This window comes from Heterodontus francisci, chromosome 3 (assembly GCF_036365525.1).
Source record: "Heterodontus francisci isolate sHetFra1 chromosome 3, sHetFra1.hap1, whole genome shotgun sequence".
Taxonomy (NCBI): Eukaryota; Metazoa; Chordata; class Chondrichthyes; order Heterodontiformes; family Heterodontidae; genus Heterodontus; species Heterodontus francisci.
Window position 1 is genome coordinate 97621126 of NC_090373.1, and position 20631 is coordinate 97641756.

General features: G+C 41.0%; 1 protein-coding gene across 1 annotated transcript; it reads left to right on the forward strand.

The window, feature by feature from the left end:
- Nucleotides 1-18989: 18989 nt before the first annotated feature.
- LOC137352511 (trace amine-associated receptor 1-like) lies at nucleotides 18990-19985 on the forward strand. Its single transcript, XM_068018060.1, has one exon. The coding sequence runs from the start codon at nucleotides 18990-18992 to the stop codon at nucleotides 19983-19985; it is 996 nt and encodes a 331-aa protein (XP_067874161.1).
- The last annotated feature ends 646 nt before the right edge of the window (nucleotides 19986-20631 follow it).

The following is a 20631-nucleotide window of genomic DNA, read 5'->3' on the forward strand; positions in this document are numbered from 1 at the left end:
TCAGTATTGTGAAGACTGGTAGAAGGGGTTTTATAATCAGCGTTGTGAAGACTGGTAGAAGGGGTTTTACAATCAGTGTTGTGAAGACTGTTATAAGTGGTTTTATAATCAGTATTGTGAAGACTGGTATAAGGGGTTTTATAATCAGTATTGTGAAGACTGGTAGAAGGGGTTTTATAATCAGTATTGTGAAGACTGGTAGAAGGGGTTTTACAATCAGTGTTGTGAAGACTGGTAGAAGGGGTTTTATAATCAGTATTGTGAAGACTGTTGGAAGGGGTTTTATAATCAGTATTGTGAAGACTGGTATAAGGGGTTTTATAATCAGTATTGTGAAGACTGCTATAAGGGGTTTTATAATCAGTATTGTGAAGATTGGTAGAAGGGGTTTTATAATCAGTAATGTGAAGACTGGTTAGAGGGAGTTTAATAATCAGTATTGTGAAGACTGGTAGAAGGGGTTTTATGATCTGTATTGTGAAGACTGGTAGAAGGGGTTTTATAGTCAGTGTTGTGAAGACTGGTAGAAGGGGTTTTATAATCAGTATTGTGAAGACTGGTAGAAGGGGTTTTATAATCAGCGTTGTGAAGACTGGTAGAAGGGGTTTTACAATCAGTGTTGTGAAGACTGTTATAAGTGGTTTTATAATCAGTATTGTGAAGACTGGTATAAGGGGTTTTATAATCAGTATTGTGAAGACTGGTAGAAGGGGTTTTATAATCAGTATTGTGAAGACTGGTAGAAGGGGTTTTACAATCAGTGTTGTGAAGACTGGTAGAAGGGGTTTTATAATCAGTATTGTGAAGACTGTTGGAAGGGGTTTTATAATCAGTATTGTGAAGACTGGTATAAGGGGTTTTATAATCAGTATTGTGAAGACTGCTATAAGGGGTTTTATAATCAGTATTGTGAAGATTGGTAGAAGGGGTTTTATAATCAGTAATGTGAAGACTGGTTAGAGGGAGTTTAATAATCAGTATTGTGAAGACTGGTAGAAGGGGTTTTATGATCTGTATTGTGAAGACTGGTAGAAGGGGTTTTATAATCAGTATTGTGAAGACTGGTAGAAGGGGTTTTACAATCAGTGTTGTGAAGACTGGTAGAAGGGGTTTTATAATCAGTATTGTGAAGACTGTTGGAAGGGGTTTTATAATCAGTATTGTGAAGACTGGTATAAGGGGTTTTATAATCAGTATTGTGAAGACTGCTATAAGGGGTTTTATAATCAGTATTGTGAAGATTGGTAGAAGGGGTTTTATAATCAGTAATGTGAAGACTGGTTAGAGGGAGTTTAATAATCAGTATTGTGAAGACTGGTAGAAGGGGTTTTATGATCTGTATTGTGAAGACTGGTAGAAGGGGTTTTATAGTCAGTGTTGTGAAGACTGGTAGAAGGGGTTTTATAATCAGTATTGTGAAGACTGGTAGAAGGGGTTTTATAATCAGCGTTGTGAAGACTGTTAGAAGGGGTTTCATAATCAGTATTGTGAAGACTGGTATAAGGGGTTTTATAATCAGTATTGTGAAGACTGGTAGAAGGGGTTTTATAATCAGTATTGTGAAGACAGGTAGAAGGGGTTTTATAATCAGTGTTGTGAAGACTGTTAGAAGGGGTTTTATAATCAGTGTTGTGAAGACTGGTAGAAGGGGTTTTATAATCAGTGTTGTGAAGACTGGTATAAGGGGTTTTATAATCAGTATTGTGAAGATTGGTAGAAGGGGCTTTATAATCAGTAATGTGAAGACTGGTAGAAGGGGTTTTATAATCAGTGTTGTGAAGACTGTTAGAAGGGGTTTCATAATCAGTATTGTGAAGACTGGTATAAGGGGTTTTATAATCAGTATTGTGAAGACTGGTAGAAGGGGTTTTATAATCAGTATTGTGAAGACAGGTAGAAGGGGTTTTATAATCAGTGTTGTGAAGACTGTTAGAAGGGGTTTTATAATCAGTGTTGTGAAGACTGGTAGAAGGGGTTTTATAATCAGTGTTGTGAAGACTGTTAGAAGGGGTTTTATAATCAGTGTTGTGAAGACTGTTAGAAGGGGTTTTATAATCAGTGTTGTGAAGACTGGTAGAAGGGGTTTTATAATCAGTGTTGTGAAGACTGTTAGAAGGGGTTTTATAATCAGTATTGTGAAGACTGGTAGAAGGGGTTTTATAATCATTCTTGTGAAGACTGGTAGAAGGGGTTTTATAATCAGTATTGTGAAGACTGGTAGAAGGGGTTTTATAATCAGCGTTGTGAAGACTGGTAGAAGGGGTTTTACAATCAGTGTTGTGAAGACTGTTATAAGTGGTTTTATAATCAGTATTGTGAAGACTGGTATAAGGGGTTTTATAATCAGTATTGTGAAGACTGGTAGAAGGGGTTTTATAATCAGTATTGTGAAGACTGGTAGAAGGGGTTTTACAATCAGTGTTGTGAAGACTGGTAGAAGGGGTTTTATAATCAGTATTGTGAAGACTGTTGGAAGGGGTTTTATAATCAGTATTGTGAAGACTGGTATAAGGGGTTTTATAATCAGTATTGTGAAGACTGCTATAAGGGGTTTTATAATCAGTATTGTGAAGATTGGTAGAAGGGGTTTTATAATCAGTAATGTGAAGACTGGTTAGAGGGAGTTTAATAATCAGTATTGTGAAGACTGGTAGAAGGGGTTTTATGATCTGTATTGTGAAGACTGGTAGAAGGGGTTTTATAGTCAGTGTTGTGAAGACTGGTAGAAGGGGTTTTATAATCAGTATTGTGAAGACTGGTAGAAGGGGTTTTATAATCAGCGTTGTGAAGACTGGTAGAAGGGGTTTTACAATCAGTGTTGTGAAGACTGTTATAAGTGGTTTTATAATCAGTATTGTGAAGACTGGTATAAGGGGTTTTATAATCAGTATTGTGAAGACTGGTAGAAGGGGTTTTATAATCAGTATTGTGAAGACTGGTAGAAGGGGTTTTACAATCAGTGTTGTGAAGACTGGTAGAAGGGGTTTTATAATCAGTATTGTGAAGACTGTTGGAAGGGGTTTTATAATCAGTATTGTGAAGACTGGTATAAGGGGTTTTATAATCAGTATTGTGAAGACTGCTATAAGGGGTTTTATAATCAGTATTGTGAAGATTGGTAGAAGGGGTTTTATAATCAGTAATGTGAAGACTGGTTAGAGGGAGTTTAATAATCAGTATTGTGAAGACTGGTAGAAGGGGTTTTATGATCTGTATTGTGAAGACTGGTAGAAGGGGTTTTATAATCAGTATTGTGAAGACTGGTAGAAGGGGTTTTACAATCAGTGTTGTGAAGACTGGTAGAAGGGGTTTTATAATCAGTATTGTGAAGACTGTTGGAAGGGGTTTTATAATCAGTATTGTGAAGACTGGTATAAGGGGTTTTATAATCAGTATTGTGAAGACTGCTATAAGGGGTTTTATAATCAGTATTGTGAAGATTGGTAGAAGGGGTTTTATAATCAGTAATGTGAAGACTGGTTAGAGGGAGTTTAATAATCAGTATTGTGAAGACTGGTAGAAGGGGTTTTATGATCTGTATTGTGAAGACTGGTAGAAGGGGTTTTATAGTCAGTGTTGTGAAGACTGGTAGAAGGGGTTTTATAATCAGTATTGTGAAGACTGGTAGAAGGGGTTTTATAATCAGCGTTGTGAAGACTGGTAGAAGGGGTTTTACAATCAGTGTTGTGAAGACTGTTATAAGTGGTTTTATAATCAGTATTGTGAAGACTGGTATAAGGGGTTTTATAATCAGTATTGTGAAGACTGGTAGAAGGGGTTTTATAATCAGTATTGTGAAGACTGGTAGAAGGGGTTTTACAATCAGTGTTGTGAAGACTGGTAGAAGGGGTTTTATAATCAGTATTGTGAAGACTGTTGGAAGGGGTTTTATAATCAGTATTGTGAAGACTGGTATAAGGGGTTTTATAATCAGTATTGTGAAGACTGCTATAAGGGGTTTTATAATCAGTATTGTGAAGATTGGTAGAAGGGGTTTTATAATCAGTAATGTGAAGACTGGTTAGAGGGAGTTTAATAATCAGTATTGTGAAGACTGGTAGAAGGGGTTTTATGATCTGTATTGTGAAGACTGGTAGAAGGGGTTTTATAGTCAGTGTTGTGAAGAATGGTAGAAGGTTTCTTACAATCAGTGTTGTGAAGACTGGTAGAAGGGGTTTTAGAATCATTGTTGTGAAGACTTCTTTTCTTTTGGGCCTCCTTATCTCGAGAGACAATGGATACACGCCTGGAGGTGGTCAGTGGAGTGACCTCTCCATGGCGCATGCCTGGGCAAATTTATGGAGGTTGAGAGTTGCCCAGTCGTCAAAACCCCCCTCTCTGCCTTTCTGGTGGGGTCCAAAGGAGTGCAGGACACGACGTTTGGCACCAGTATGGCTGCAGGAACTGCCGGAAACATGCCAAAGGTGACACATGACCGCCTACGGGGTTCCGCTCCGGATTTTCTGTTAGGGTTTACTCCCTTAGCCTTGGTCTCTCCCGAGACGCCCACAAGGCAGTGGGGTTGTTGGGGCCCCTACACAGGTGTAGGATGGTGCCGGTGGGAGGAGGGGATGCAAGGGGGAGGGGTAGAGGGAGGGGGAGGGGGTGGGGGGGGGGGTGCAGGGGAAGGGGGTGCGGGGTGAAGATGGTGCGAGGGGGGGGCGGGCTGGGACGGGGTTGTGAGGGGGTGAGCTGAGAGGGTGGAGCAGGGAAGGGGACGGGGGTGGGCGGGGGGTGGAAGGGGGGTAAAGGGGGGGGGGAGGGGGGGTGGAATCTGGTGCAGGTAATAAGCCATTTCCTCAGTGCCCACCATCGACGTCCGGAAAGCTCATCCACGTCCTTCGGGAGGTGAAGCATCATTTGGCAGACTTAGAGGTGATTACATTTGCTAAGGGTTTTTTTTTTTGCAGTGGTTTAAATAAAGACATGCAGCATTGCCGACAGTGCGCTGCAGATGCTCTCCGAGCCATCTCCCGCGGGCGGTTTGAAGTTGCGGCCGGGGGGGCCGTTCGTGGATGTTTTGGGTGTTCGGGGCACCTTTTCACAGGACTTCTCTCGGGTCCCGCAGCTCCTTCTTCACCTCAATGGACTTACCGCATGCCGTGGCTGCAGACACTCTGGACTGTGAAGACAGCAGGATCGGAGATTAAAGTATCGGCAGCTGTGCTCGTCAGTTTCATCCGGATCAATTTCATTGAGAAAACAAAGAGCAGGTGTGGCTGGGGGAGGGCAGTGGGCCCAGATAACATACACTAAACTAACTGTTAACTTTTAGATAGGGCTAAAATGAACTGATTTAAAGAGCCAGGGGAATTTAAACAGTTTAAACATACTCTAAAGGGTCCCCCTTTCAAGATGGCTCCTGGGCTGGAAGCTCCCTCGGAAGCTCCCTTGCTGTTCAACTCTATCCATGGCCATCTGCTCCCATCCCTAACGTTTTCTCCCCCAATCTGTGAAGACTGGAGAAGGGGTATTATAATCAGTATTGTGAAGACTGGTATTAGGGGTTTTATAATCAGTATTGTGAAGACTGGTATAAGGGGTTTTATAATCAGTATTGTGAAGACTGGTATAAGGGGTTTTATAATCAGTATTGTGAAGACTGGTAGAAGGGGTTTTATAATCAGTATAGTGAAGACTGGTAGAAGGGGTTTTATAATCAGCGTTGTGAAGACTGGTATAAGGGGTTTTATAATCAGTATTGTGAAGATTGGTAGAAGGGGCTTTATAATCAGTAATGTGAAGACTGGTAGAAGGGGTTTTATAATCAGTGTTGTGAAGACTGGTATAAGGGGTTTTATAATCAGTATTGTGAAGATTGGTAGAAGGGGCTTTATAATCAGTAATGTGAAGACTGGTAGAAGGGGTTTTATAATCAGTGTTGTGAAGACTGTTAGAAGGGGTTTCATAATCAGTATTGTGAAGACTGGTATAAGGGGTTTTATAATCAGTATTGTGAAGACTGGTAGAAGGGGTTTTATAATCAGTATTGTGAAGACAGGTAGAAGGGGTTTTATAATCAGTGTTGTGAAGACTGTTAGAAGGGGTTTTATAATCAGTGTTGTGAAGACTGGTAGAAGGGGTTTTATAATCAGTGTTGTGAAGACTGTTAGAAGGGGTTTTATAATCAGTGTTGTGAAGACTGTTAGAAGGGGTTTTATAATCAGTGTTGTGAAGACTGGTAGAAGGGGTTTTATAATCAGTGTTGTGAAGACTGTTAGAAGGGGTTTTATAATCAGTATTGTGAAGACTGGTAGAAGGGGTTTTATAATCATTCTTGTGAAGACTGTTAGAAGGGGTTTTATAATCAGTATTGTGAAGACTGGTAGAAGGTGTGTTACAATCAGTATTGTGAAGACTGGTAGAAGGGGTTTTATAATCAGTATTGTGAAGACAGGTAGAAGGGGTTTTATAATCAGTGTTGTGAAGACTGTTAGAAGGGGTTTTATAATCAGTATTGTGAAGACTGGTAGAAGGGGTTTTATAATCAGTATTGTGAAGACAGGTAGAAGGGGTTTTATAATCAGTATTGTGAAGACTGTTAGAAGGGGTTTTATAATCAGTGTTGTGAAGACTGGTAGAAGGGGTTTTATAATCAGTGTTGTGAAGACTGTTAGAAGGGGTTTTATAATCAGTATTGTGAAGACTGGTAGAAGGGGTTTTATAATCATTCTTGTGAAGACTGTTAGAAGGGGTTTTATAATCAGTATTGTGAAGACTGGTAGAAGGTGTGTTACAATCAGTATTGTGAAGACTGGTGGAAGGGGTTTTATGATCAATATTGTGATGACTGGTAGAATGATTGTTACAATCAGTATTGTGAGGACTCGTAGAAGGTATGTTACATTCAGTGTTGCGAAGACTGGTAGAAGGGGTGTTACAATCAGTATTGTGAAGGCTGGTCGGAAGGATATTGCAATCAATATTGTAAAGACTGGAAGGAAGTTGTTTCCATCAAAATTGTAGAGAGCGGCAACAGGGTTATAATAATCAGTATTGCAAAGACTGGCAAGGGCGTATTACAATAAGTATTGTCAACACTGGAAGGATTGGTGTTACAATCAGGATTCTGGAGACTGACAGGAGGTGTGTTCCAATCAGTCTTGCAAAGTCTGGCAGGAGGGGTGTTACAGTCAGTTTTGTGAAGACTGGCAGTTGGAGTGTTACAATCATTATAGTAAAGACTGGCTGGAGGGACGTTACAATCTAAAATTGTAAAGACTGGCAACTGGGCTGTTCCAAACTGTATTGTAAAGAATGGCAGGAGGGGTCTTATAATCTAAAATTGTAAAGACTGTCAGGAGGTTTATTACAACTCGTATTGTCAGGACTGAGAGGAGGGCTATTACAAACATTTTTGTGAAGTGTGGTAGGAGATGTGCTGCAATATAAAATTGTAAAAATTGGCAGAAGTGGTTTTACAAGGTGTTACGACCAGGTGAGGAAGGCATCTAGGGCACCCCACTAGTTGCAGCTTTCCAACCTGAAAAAGACCCATTGATCCCGACATGGATGCGAAATTGGCTGAGTGACAGGAAACAAAAAGTTATGGTTCATTAATGTTTTTTGGGCTGGAGGAAGGTTTGTAGTGGAGTTCTCAAGGGATCAGTGTTGGGACCCTTGCTTTTCCAGGTTTATATTAATGACCTAATCCTTGGTGTGCAGGGCACAATTTCAAAGTTTGCAGCTGATACAAAACTTGGAAGCATTGTGAACTGTGATTAGAATAGTGTAGAACTTCAAAAGGACATAGACAAGTTGATGGAAAGGGCAGATAGGTGGCAGATGAAGTTCAATGCAGAGATTCATTTTGATAGGAAGAACAAGGAGAGACAATATAGAATGAAGGGTACAATTCTAAAGAGGGTGCACCACACTTTAGGAAAGACGTGAGGGCATTGGAGAGAGTACAGAAAAGATTCACAAGAATGGTTCCAGGGATGAGGAATTTCAGTTATGAAGATTGATGGGAGAAGTTAGGACTGTTTTCCTTGGAGAAGAGAAGGCTGAGAGGTGATTTGACAGAGGTATTCAAAATCATGAGGGGTCTGGACAGAGTTGATAGAGAGAAACTGTTCCCACTCATGAAAAGATTGAGAACAAGACGGCACAGATTTAAAGTATTTGGTAAGAGAAGCAAAAGTGACATGAGGATAAACTTTTTCACGCAGCGAATGGTGAGGATCTGGAATGCACTGCCTGAGCGTGTGGTGGTGGCAGGTTCAATTGAAGCATTCAAAAAGGAATTAGACTGTTATATGAAAAGGAAAACTGTGCAGGGTTCTGGGGAGAGGAAGGGGGAGTGGCACTTGGTGAAATGTTCATTAGGAGAGCCGGTGGGCTGATGGGCTGAATGGCCACCTTCTGCGCTGTAACAATTCTATGATTCTGTGACTTGTACCATCTTTCTGAAAGATCAACCAACTGAGTCTCAACCTTTGCACTTTCCCAATAACATTTTAAAAATTATTTTTCAAATATTTATCTACCTTCCGTTTAAAAACGATTATGCGTTTTACATTTACCACTGTTTCTTTGTCTTAACGTAACTTAACAAATAAAAATAATTCTCCTAACATGTTGCAATCATTTATTTGATGATAAATTTTTAGTTGCTAATTTAGCCTCTGAGTGGAAATTGATTTTCCTGATTTACTTTATTTAAAACCTTCACAATTTTTGAACACTTCTATCAGACTTTGACTGAACCTTCTCTATTCTTGCAAGAAGAGTTGGCCTTATTCTAATTTATCTTCATGACTCTCATCTTTGGTATCATCTCAGTAGATCTGTTCCGTACCTCACTCAATGGTCTTGACATCTTTCCTAAATTAGGGTATCCAAACTGAACATGGGGATTTTCATTGTAATGGAGAGAAACTGGATCGAGGTGCCAGCGTCATACTCTGTGACACTGCACCGGACACAGCGTTACAGGAGATGGTGATATTGTGGGCTGAATTTTCACCCCAATATAGGGGCAAGTACGGAGGCAGGTGCCATGCAATTTTGCGCCGCAGCTGGCGTGCTGGTTTGCTGGCACCATCCCACTCCAGACCATTTACCCAGAGGCAGGATCAGGGGTGGAAAGGTTACTTGCCCACAAGTGGCGGGTTGATAATTAGGCAAAAGGCCAAATTAAGGCCAAGTATCAGAGGCTGACTGGAATTTTCCAGTCAGTCTGCAGGCCCCCTATGGCATCAGGAACGGGCCAACTGCCTGGAGGCGACCGCCCAGTGGCAGACAGGAGAGCCAGCACTCCAGACAGGCCACTGGCTACCCTGTAGAAGGGTATTAGCCTGGCTGTTGTGGCCATTGTTAAATTTAGAAGTGTTAAAAGTTGCTGAGAAGATGCCTGCAGATGGAAGTGCCTCTCTCTCCCTTACCTGCAACAGCAGGCTGCAGCTCCTTCCATGCTGGAGAGCTTCCTATTGGCCATCCAGCTTCGAAAACCCTGCCCGTCATTCTTAATTGGATGGCTCACGGCCCTTGGCCACTAATTGGCCAATTTGGGGAAAATCACTGCTGAGTGACTGCTCCCAACACAGTGTGGGGTCGGGACCCCCATTTGACCTCCGACATCGGGGTTCCAACACAAACTCAAAATCCTGTCCTGTATGTTTGTGACTGAATAAGCAAAACTTAAACTCGGATTTTCAATATTAAAATTGGGAATTACCTATCAGCATCCAATCATCCAACTCTGACAACTGAAATGGCAGTCAATGACAAGAATAGTATTTCAGAAGAGGTTGAAACAGCATGAACTCTTGGAATGGCATTCCCTTCCCCGTATTATTTGGAATGCTCAAAGTGGAAACTGAACTTCACGTATCAATGTACAAGTTAGCAGTTTATGCCTCAGAATTGGACAAATATTCTGGTTGAGAGGGAGGTAACAATAGACCTATGAACCCTATTGCCTAAGTAGGTGAAAGTAAAGTGACACATTTTATTACCCTTTATCTGCTCTATATAATTGCTATTTTTACAACATGTTCATATTAATGGCATTATACTCTGTTTGTTTTTATTTCAAAACAGCAAAATTTAATAAAAATAAAGTATTTTATAAGCAAGTAAAGTAAATTACAATCTGGGATTACGAAATCTAGCTTTCAGTTAAACACATATGCCAAAAAAGATATTAATATTGGCATTTAATGCTGGGCCAAAGCAATTATTGTCAGAACATTCGTTCCCTTAACAACCCATTCATTGATATTGTTTGCCATTAGCCTTATGTTTAATTGGCATTTTCAATGTAAAGGGCATTGTGAAAAAGCCATTTGTACAGAGCAATTCATAGTATAGGCAACAATGACAATCTACTTGCTGTAACTAAATATTTGCGAAGGGCTAACAGTGTGTTGTTCATAAATAGAAGAGGGTGTTCTCTCATGACCAGTCCTGGATGTTGAGCCTGTTGTTTCTCCCTTGAGTGGAGAACCTTAATTGCTTGGTTTGCTTTAAGTCCCAATCTTACAGTAGCTGTGACTAAGATCTGATTCAAGAACAGTTTGTTTCAAAGAAAGACCCATGCCATACTATATAAACAATTAATGAGTTTAATGAGACAGGCACTGATGATGACAGGAGTACTTGTGGTGAGTGTCCAGATTGTTTCAGACCCATGAAGTTTACTAAGTGTTATGTTATACATATTTAAATTTTCTTAAAAATATACACAAAGTGAACTGAAGTATGATTATATTAATAGTTGAAGATTTCATAATTTTCCTTTTCTGATATGTAAAAGGTATGCACATCATCCGTACTATAAGCATTGCTGTTACACAGTACAGTTTTTAAAGAAAAATTAAGCAGAGAGCATTTGTTTCTTCTAAATGGTTACAGTGAATCTCTGTTCCATTTCCATTTTCATTATCAGTTTAATCAAAATGATGTGCAAAATTAGTAATGAATGTGTTAATGCATTTGTATACATTCACTTTCCTATTTTAGCAAAAGTATAAACACTTTTTAATTTAAGTTTATTGATGCATTGAAATCAAATATTGTAATTTCATTCCAATGACGTATACCACATCAGCTAGTTCATCATTCAGTCAAAACTGAAACAGGTAGCAGCAGATGTGGGGTAATGTATGTGTGTTTGTGTGTAAATGTGTGTGTATGTGTACGTTTATGTGTGTGTCTGGTGTATGTTTGTGTGTCATGTATGCCTATGTTTGGTGTACGTATGGGTGGTATGTGTATCAGTGGTGTGTACCTGTGATGTTTGTATGTCTGTGTGCATGTGTGGTCTATATGTTTGCACTGTGTGTTTGTGTATGTACATGTGGCAGGAGGCAGAGGGTAATGGTCGATGGTTGTTTTTGCAAGTGGAAGCCTGTGACCAGTGGTGTACCGCAGGGATCGGTGCTTGGACCCTTGCTGTTTGTAGTGTACAATAATGATTTAGACGTGAATATAGGAGGTATGATCAGTAAGTTTGCAGATGACATGATAAATAGGTGGTGTCTTAAATAGTGAGGAAGAAAGCCTTAGATTACAGAACGATATAGATGGGCTGGTAAGATGGGCAGAGCTGTGGCAAATGGAATTTAATCCTGAGAAATGTGAGGTGATGCATTTTTGGAGGACTAACAAGGCAAGGAAATATACAATGGATGGTAGGACCCTAGGAAGTAGAGGGTCAGAGGGACCTTGGTGTACTTGTCCATAAATCACTGAAGGCAGCAGCACAGGTAGACAAGGTGGTTAGGAAAGCATATGGGATACTTGCCTTTATTAGCCGTGGCATAGAATATAACAGCAGGGAAGTTATGATAGAGCTGTGAAAACGTTAGTTAGGCCACAGCTGGAGTACTGTGTACAGTTCCGGGCACCACATTATAGGAAGGATGTGATTGCACCGGAGAGGGTGCAGAGGAGATTCACCAGCATGTTGCCTGGGCTGGAGCATTTCAGCTATGAAGAGAGACTGAAAAGACTAGGGTTGTTTTCCTTTGAGCAGAGAAGGTTGAGGGAAGATATGATTGAGGTATACAAAATTCTGAGGGGCATTGATAGGTTAGATAGGAAGAAACGTTTTCCCTTAGCGGAGGGGTCAATAACCAGGGGGCATAGATTTAAGGTAAGGTGCAGGAGGTTTAGAGGGGATTTGAAGAAACATTTTTTCACCCAGAGGGTGGTTGGAATCTGGAACGCACTGCCTGAAGATGTGGTAGAGGCAGGAACCCTCACAACATTTAAGAAGTATTTAGATGAGCACTTGAAACACCATAGCATCCAAGGCTATGGGCCAAGTGCTGGAAAATGGGATTAGAATAGTTAGGTGCTTGATGGCCAGCACAAACACAATGGGACGAAGGGCCTGTTTCTGTGCTGTATAACTCTATGGCTCTATGTGTGTGAGATATGTGTGCACACGTGTAAATGTGTGTGTGGTTACTGTGTGTGCCTGTGGTGTATGTGTGTGTGTGTCATGTATATGTGTGTGTTGTGTGTCTATATATATGTGTGTGCGCATATGTGTGTATGTCTGTGTGTGTATGTATGTGTGCATGTGTGTGATGTCTATGTGTACATACATAGGATTACATAAGACATACAGCACAGAAACAGGCCATTCGGACCAACCAGTCGATGCTGGCATTTATGCTCCATTTGCACCTTCTCCCATCTTTCCTCACCTAAATCGATCATCGTAACCCTCTATTCCCTTCTCCTTCATATGCTTGTCTCGCTTCCCTTTAAATGCATCTATCTATTCGCTTCAAACACTCTCTGTGGTAGTGAGTTCCACATTCTCACCACTCTTTGGGTAAAGAAGTTTCTTTTGAATTTCCTATTATATTTCTTGGTAAGTATCTTATATTGATGGCCTTGAGCTATGCTCTTCCCCACAAGTGGAAACATTTTCTCTACATCCGCTGTATCAACACTTTTCATTATTTTAAAGACCGTCATTCGGTCACCTCTCAGCTTTCTTTTTTCAAGAGAAAGGAGACCCAGCCTGATCATCCTTTCCTGATATCTGTACCCACGCATTTCTGATATAATCCTTCTAAATCTTCTCTGCCCCCTCTCCAGTGCCTCTGTATACTTTTTATAATATGGTGACCAGAACTGCACGCAATGATCTAACCAAGGTTTGATACAGGTTTAGTATAACTTCCCTACTTTTCAATTATATCCCTCCAGAAATAAAGCCGAGTGCTTAGTTTATTTTTATGGCCTTGCTAACCTGTGGAGCAACTTTTAGTGATTGGTGTACTTGTACTCCGAGATTCCTTTGTTCCTCTATCCCACCTAGACTCACACCTTCCAAGTAATAAGTGACCTCCCTATTCTTCTTACCAAAATGCACTACCTCACATTTATCTGTGTTGAACTTTATTTGACAATTATTTGCCCATTCTGCAAGTTGATTAATGTCCTCCTGTAATTTACTGCAGTTCTCCTCAATATTGACAATCCCCACCACCACCCCCGCTCACCACATCTCCCGTAATTTAGTGTCATCTGCAAATTTAGGAAGGAAGTTCCAGGATTTTGACTCAGCGACAGTGAAGGAACGGCAATATAGTTCCAAGTCAGGATGGTGTGTGGCTTCAAGGGGAACTTGCAGGTGGTGGTGTTCCTATGCAACTGCTGCCCTTATCCTTCTAGGTCTTAGAGGTTGCAGGTTTGGAAGGTGCTGTCTAAGGAGCCTTGGTGCGTTGCTGAAGTGCATCTTGTAGATGCCACAGTGTGTCGGTGGTGGTGGAAGTGAATGTTCGTGGATGATGTACCAATCAAGCAGGCTGCTTTGTCCTGGATGGTGTCGAGCTTCTTGAGTGTTGTTAGAGCTGCACCCATCCAGGCAATTGGAGAGTATTCCATCACACTCCTGACTTGTGCCTTGTAGATGGCGGACAGTCTTTGGGGAGTCAGGAGGTGAGTTACTCGCTGCAGGATTCTTACCCTCTGAGTTATTAAGAAAAATCAGTCATGCTAAAAATACTACTCTTTTTTACCATGTGTGTTATTTTTCCAAACTATAAATTATTTCCTTTTTTCATTTTATTTCAGACATCAAAATAACCTTGTGACGTTATAGGTGATGTATACCCAATCTAGTAACAATATTACTGATCCCTACACAATATAAATAGCTCAGTATCAGATTTGATCAAGATCTTTGTATAGAAACAGTATAACTAAATGCTTTAAGTAAATAATTGGTTAAAATTGACTCAAACTCAAAGGTCAGTTACACTGTTCAACATGTGTCTACTCTGTACAAACTGTAATCAATGAAATATTTCAACAGCAAAGTTTGCATGTTGAACTTATTTTCGGATTTCATAAAAGGGGAGCTAAGGGTAAGATGTCCAAATGCTCTTGAAAATAAAAGGGACTGTTCAACTTTTTAAGTAGATGTTCCAAAATGATTTGGAAAGAAGAGCATGACCCCGAGTTTCCGGTTGCTTGCCATTTCAACACACACCCCTGCTGTCATGCCCACATATCTGTCCTGGGCTTACTGCAGTGTTCCAGTGAACATCAACACAAGATCAAGGAACAGCATCTCCTTTATCGATTAGACACACTACAGCCTGCCAGACTGAACATTGAGTTCAATAATTTCAGAGCATGACGGGTCCCCCTTTTTATTTTCAGTTATTTTTTTCTTTTTTCTTTTTTTTTTTAAATTTGTTTCATCATTTATTTTTCTTACCATGTGCCTGCCCAGTTTTTTTTCATGTTTGTGCTTTGGGCCAGGGCTGTTCATTTTTCTGTCCATTAACACCCTCTCTGCACTAACGCTTTGTCTTTCATCACACCATTAACATACCATTTGCCTTTGCTCCATGACCTTCTGGTCAGTTATTCTCTGTGCCCCTGTCCTATCAACACCTTTACTTTTGTTATCTCTTGCCCCACCCCTGCTTTATTTATTTAAAACCTATTAAATTTCTAACCTTTGCCAGTTCTAATGAAGGGTCACTGACCTGAAACATTAACTCAGCTTCTCTCTCCATAGATGCTGCCAGACCTGCAGAGTATTTCCAACATTTCTTGTTTTTATTTCAGATTTACAGCATCTGCAGTATTTTGTTTTTATTCCAAAATGATTGTTGTATAAGAAAATCAATAGCTGTAATTTCTGCTACAACTTAAATATTGCAACGCATTAGCTATCATTGTATGAAGTAAAACTCATTTTGGAGAAACAATACGTGGAAAAGCAGACATTTACTTTGTTTACTTAAATAATATATCATTTATTATTGTGATAAATACTGGCATATCAAACTGTACTTAAACATGACTTGACTTGCTCCACAGATTATCATATCAGACATTATGTTGAATGAGAATAAAACCATTGTGGATATGTACCTCAGACAAAAGAGGATTTCCATAAATAGGTTTATAAAATAAAGGTAAGTTCATTTATATATATTACATTGCTATATCTATACTTTATATACAATTATAAAATATTGTAGGACGTTAAAACACTATTTTTCTACTTGGATAATTAAATGTATTCAGACAAACCTTTCTCTACGCAGCAAAACAAATTCATTACAGAGTCCATCATTTTGGATGTATGACTGATAAGCCAATATAAGATCAGAACCTAAGTATGACACCCTGGTTGGAGTCATACCTAGCACAAAGGAAAATGGTTGTTGTTGTTGAAGGCCAATCATCTCAGGCACAGGACATCGCTGCAGGAGGTCCTCAGGGTAGTGTTCAATGCCCAACCATCTTCAGCTGCTTCATCAATGACCTTCTCTCCAGCATAAGGTCTGATGTGGGGATGTTTGCTGATGATTGCACAGTGTTCAGTACCATTCGCAATTCCTCAGGTACTGAAGCAGTCCGTGCAGCAACACCTGGACAAAATTCAGTCTTGGGCAAGTAACATTTGTGCCACACAAGTGCCAGGCAATGACCATCTCCAGCGAGAGAATCTAAGCATCTCCCCTTGACATTCAACAACATTACAATTGCTAAACACCCCACCATCAACATCCTGGGGGTTATCATTGACCAGAAACTTAACTGGACCAGCCATATAAATACTGTGGTTACAACAACAGGTCAGAGACAGAAAATTCTGCAGTGAGTAACTCACCTCCTGACTCGCCAAAGCCTGTCAATCATCTACAAGGCACCAGTCAGGAGTGTGACAGAATACTCTCAACTTGCCTGGATGAGTGCAGCATGACACCATCCAGAACAAAGCAGCCCTCTTGATCGGCACCCCATCCATTACCTCCACCACCACGGACGCACAGTGGCAGCAGTGTGTACCATCTCTCAGATGCAATGCAACAATTCGCTGAGACCCCTTCGACAGCACCTTCCAAACACGCAAACTCCACCACCTATAAGAACACGGGCAGCAGACATATGGGAACACCACACTTGCAAGTTCCCTTCCAAGTCACATACATCTTGATTTGGAACTTTATCACCACTGGGTCAAAATCCTGGAACACCCTCCTTAATAGCACTGTGGGATGTGACGATTCAAGAAGGCAGCTCACTCCCATCTTCTCAAGGATAATGAGGGATGGGCAATAAATGACTGGGCATACCTCAAAATGAGGTGTCAACCTGGTGAAGCTACAAGACAGGACTATCTGCATGCCAAACTGCATAAGCAGCATGCGATAGACAGAGCTAAGCGATCCCATAACCAACGGATCAGATCTAAGCTGTGTAGTCCTGCCACATCCAGCCGCGAATGGTGGTGGACAATTAAACAACTTACTGGAGGAGGTGGCTCCACAAATATCCCCATCCTCAATGATGGGGGAGCCCAGCACATCAGTGCAAAAGATAAGGCTGAAGCATTTGCAACAATCTTCAGCCAGAAGTGCTGAGTTGATGATCCATCTCGGCCTCCTCCTGAAGTCCCCAGCATCACAGATGCCAGATTTCAGCCAATTCGATTCACTCCGCATGATATCAAGAAATGACTGAAGGCACTGGATACTGCAAAAGCTATGGGCCCTGACAATATTCCGGCAATAGTACTGAAGACCTGTGCTCAAGAACTTGCCTCGCCCCTAGGCAAGCTGTTCCAGAACAACTACAACACTGGCATCTACCCTGCAATGTGGAAAATTGCCCAAGTATGTCCTGTACACAAAAAGCAGGAAAAGTCCAACCCGGCCAATTACCGCCCCATCAGCCTGCTCTCAATCATCAGTAAAGTGATGGAAAGTGTCATCAACAGTGCCATCAAGCAGAACTTGCTTAGCAATAACCTGCTCAGTGACGCTCAGTTTGGGTTCCGCCAGGGCCACTCAGCTCCTGACCTCATCACAGCTTTGGTTCAAACATGGAAAAAAAGAGCTGAACTCAAGAGGTGAGGCAAGAGTGACTGCCCTTGACAGCAAGGCAGCATTTGACCGAGTATGCCATCAAGGAGCCCTAACAAAACTGAGGTCAATGGGAATCAGGGGGAAAACCCTCCGCTGGCTGGAGTCATACCTAGCACAAAGGAAGATAGTTGTGGTTGTTGGAGGTCAATCATCTGTGCTCCAAGACATCACTGCAGGAGTTCCTCAGGGTAGTGTCCTAGGCCCAACCATCTTCAGCTGCTTCATCAATGACCTTCCTTCAATCATAAGGTCAGAAGTGAGGATGTTCGCTGATGATTACACAATGTTCAGCACCATTCATGACTCCTCAGATACTGAAGCAGTCCATGTAGAAATGCAGCAGACCTGGACAATATCCAGGCTTGGGCTGATAAGTAGCAAGTAACATTCGCGCCACACAAGTGCCGGGCAATGACCATCTCCAACAAGAGAGAATCTAACCATCTCCCCTTTACATTCAACGGCATTACCATCGCTGAATCTCCCACTATCAACATCACCATTGACCAGAAACTGAACTGGAGTAACCATATAAATACCGTGGCTACAAGAGCAGGTCAGGGGCCAGGAATCCTGAGGCGAGTAACTCACCTCCTGACTCCCCAAAGCTTGTCCACCATCTACAAGGCACCAGGAGTGTGATGGAATACTCTCCAGTTGCCTGGATGGGTGCAGCTCCAACAACACTCAAGAAGCTCCACACCATCCAGGACAAAGCAGCCCACTTGATTGGCACCCCATCTACAAACATTCACTCCCTCCACCACTGACGCACAGCGGCAGCAGTGTGTACCATCTACAAGATGCACTGCAGCAATGCACCAAGGCTCCTTAGACAGCACCTTCCAAAACCATGACCTCTATCAACTAGAAGGACAAAGGCAGCAAATACATGGGAACACCACCACCTGCAAGTTCCCCTCCAAGTCACACACCATCCTGACTTGGAACTGTATCGCCGTTCCTTCATTGTCGCTGGGTCAAAATCCTGGAACTCCCTTCCTAACAGCACTGTGGGTGTACCTACCCCAAATGGACTGCAGCGGTTCAAGAAGGCAGCTCACCACCACCTTCTCAAGGGCAATTAGGGATGGGCAGTAACTGCTGGCCTGGCCAGTGACTCCCACATCCCATGAATGAATATAAAAAAAATGCTGGCCTTGCCAGAGACACCCACATCCCAAAAACGAGAAAGAAAAATTAGAAAATAAAATGTGACTAACTAGAAATACTAGTCCTTTTACCAAAGAATGTTACCTTTTCCAAAATATGTCTGATTTTATTTCAAACGTCAGAACAATCTCATGACATTATGGGTGATGTAATCAAGGCCTTTGAAGCACATTACCCAAACCTCTCAATAACTAGTCCAATAACATTATCAAAATGCTACCATCTCTGTACTATGCTACTGTCATCAAAGATTGTTTAATTTACATAAACTAGTGACATTTAAAACATTCTAGCTTGTTAGTGTAAATAGTAGAATTGAAATATATTATTTATTTCCGTTTTGCACCTTTTCTAGTGCATGTTGATGTGATGAAGAGGAGCAACAAAGTAAAATCTTCAATAAAGGCTTCGGAATAGGTTGAGAAATCAAATACCAATGAGCTTTTAAAAGGAAGTACAATGGACACAAATCTCTCTGGGACAGCAGGAGCTGTTCAGTGCTGTTATGAATTTGTAAATGGATCTTGCCCTAAAGCAAACCGATCAAACATCCTTCGGCTTACAATGTATATGTTTATGCTGTTAATAATTCTCTTTACTGTTATTGGTAACATGTTACTCATCATTTCAATTTCCCATTTCAAGCACCTTTACACACCCACCAATTATCTTATTCTTTCTTTGGCTACTGCTGATTTTCTGTTGGGATGTTTGGTTATGCCTTACAGCATGGTGAGGTCTGTAGAAACATGTTGGTATTTTGGGCAGTTGTTTTGCAAGTTTCATTCCAGCTGTGATATTATGCTCAGCACAGCTTCAATATTACATCTGTGTTTCATCTCTGTTGACCGTTACTATGCAGTGTGTGACCCACTGAGATACAAAACAAGAATAACATTCTTCTCAGTACAGATAATGGTCTTCATTAGTTGGGCTGCGTCAGCTGTTTTTGCTTTTGGCTTAATCTTTTTAAACTTAAATATAAAAGGAATTGAAGAATTTTACTACAATAATATTGCTTGCTATGGGAGCTGTACTCTTATATTTAGTGAAATATCAGGGGTGGTTACCTCACTGATTTCCTTTTACATCCCGGGAGTCACCATGTTGTGTATTTATTGTAAAATATATTTTGTGGCTATCAAACAGGTCAGAAGCATAAACAGAATAATGATTCAATTTCAAAACATCGAAGATAAAAGAAGTAGATCTTCGCGAAACAATGAAAGAAAAGCTGCAAAAACTCTCGGGCTAGTGATGGGCGTGTTCCTGATTTGTTGGTCTCCATTTTTCATTTGCACCTCAATGGATGCTTTTGTCAATTTTTCAATCCCGCCTGTTTTGTTTGATGCCCTTGTTTGGTTTGGTTACTTGAATTCTACATTCAATCCCATAATCTACGGCTTCTTCTTTTCCTGGTTTAGAAAAGCTGTAACAGTCATTTGGACGTGCTAAATATTTCATCCTGCTTCTTCTAGAATGGACTAGTCCTGTGAGTAAACGATACACAATTAGTAAACACGGTGTAAAAGTGGTTACTAAAGAAGTTATTTGTCACTTTGACTAATTTGCACTGGTAATGATTTAATACATTTGTAATTTGTCGTGAATATAAATTTAGGAGGGTTGATTTTGACACATGCCCATTCTTGAACCATTCAGGGACCCAAGCCTCACTTCCATGTTCCCAGCTAGCTGCACATCCTGAACAGACATCTCACTGCGACATCTCACTTCACTAAATCAGAATCAGAAAAAAGACTCCAGGATATTTTAAGAACAGCCAGCAGCAGTCTTAGTAAGGACCACCGCTTCTGCTGCTCACCACTCAATCATTTCTCTAATGGTCTTTCATGCACAGTACAGGTTGCCACCCATTTGTACCTTGAAATTGCATCTGGGTACTATGTACATTGTAGCAACTGAATTTGCTTACTTTAATGAGGTTCCCATCAAGTCAGGTGGATGCTTCGACCACCCTTGTAAATCCCCTCAGAAAGAGGCAGAATTAGAGCAGGAATGTGGGAGTTAAGTGCAGCACCATGATTTTAGGTCTGATGCAATCCTGTTCCTGCCTGGCTGCCCAAGTTAAAATCCACTG

What these genes read in the sequence shown, in the direction of transcription:
- LOC137352511 (XM_068018060.1), top strand. Translation starts at nt 18,990, where the DNA reads ATGGACACAAATCTCTCTGGGACAGCAGGAGCTGTTCAGTGCTGTTAT.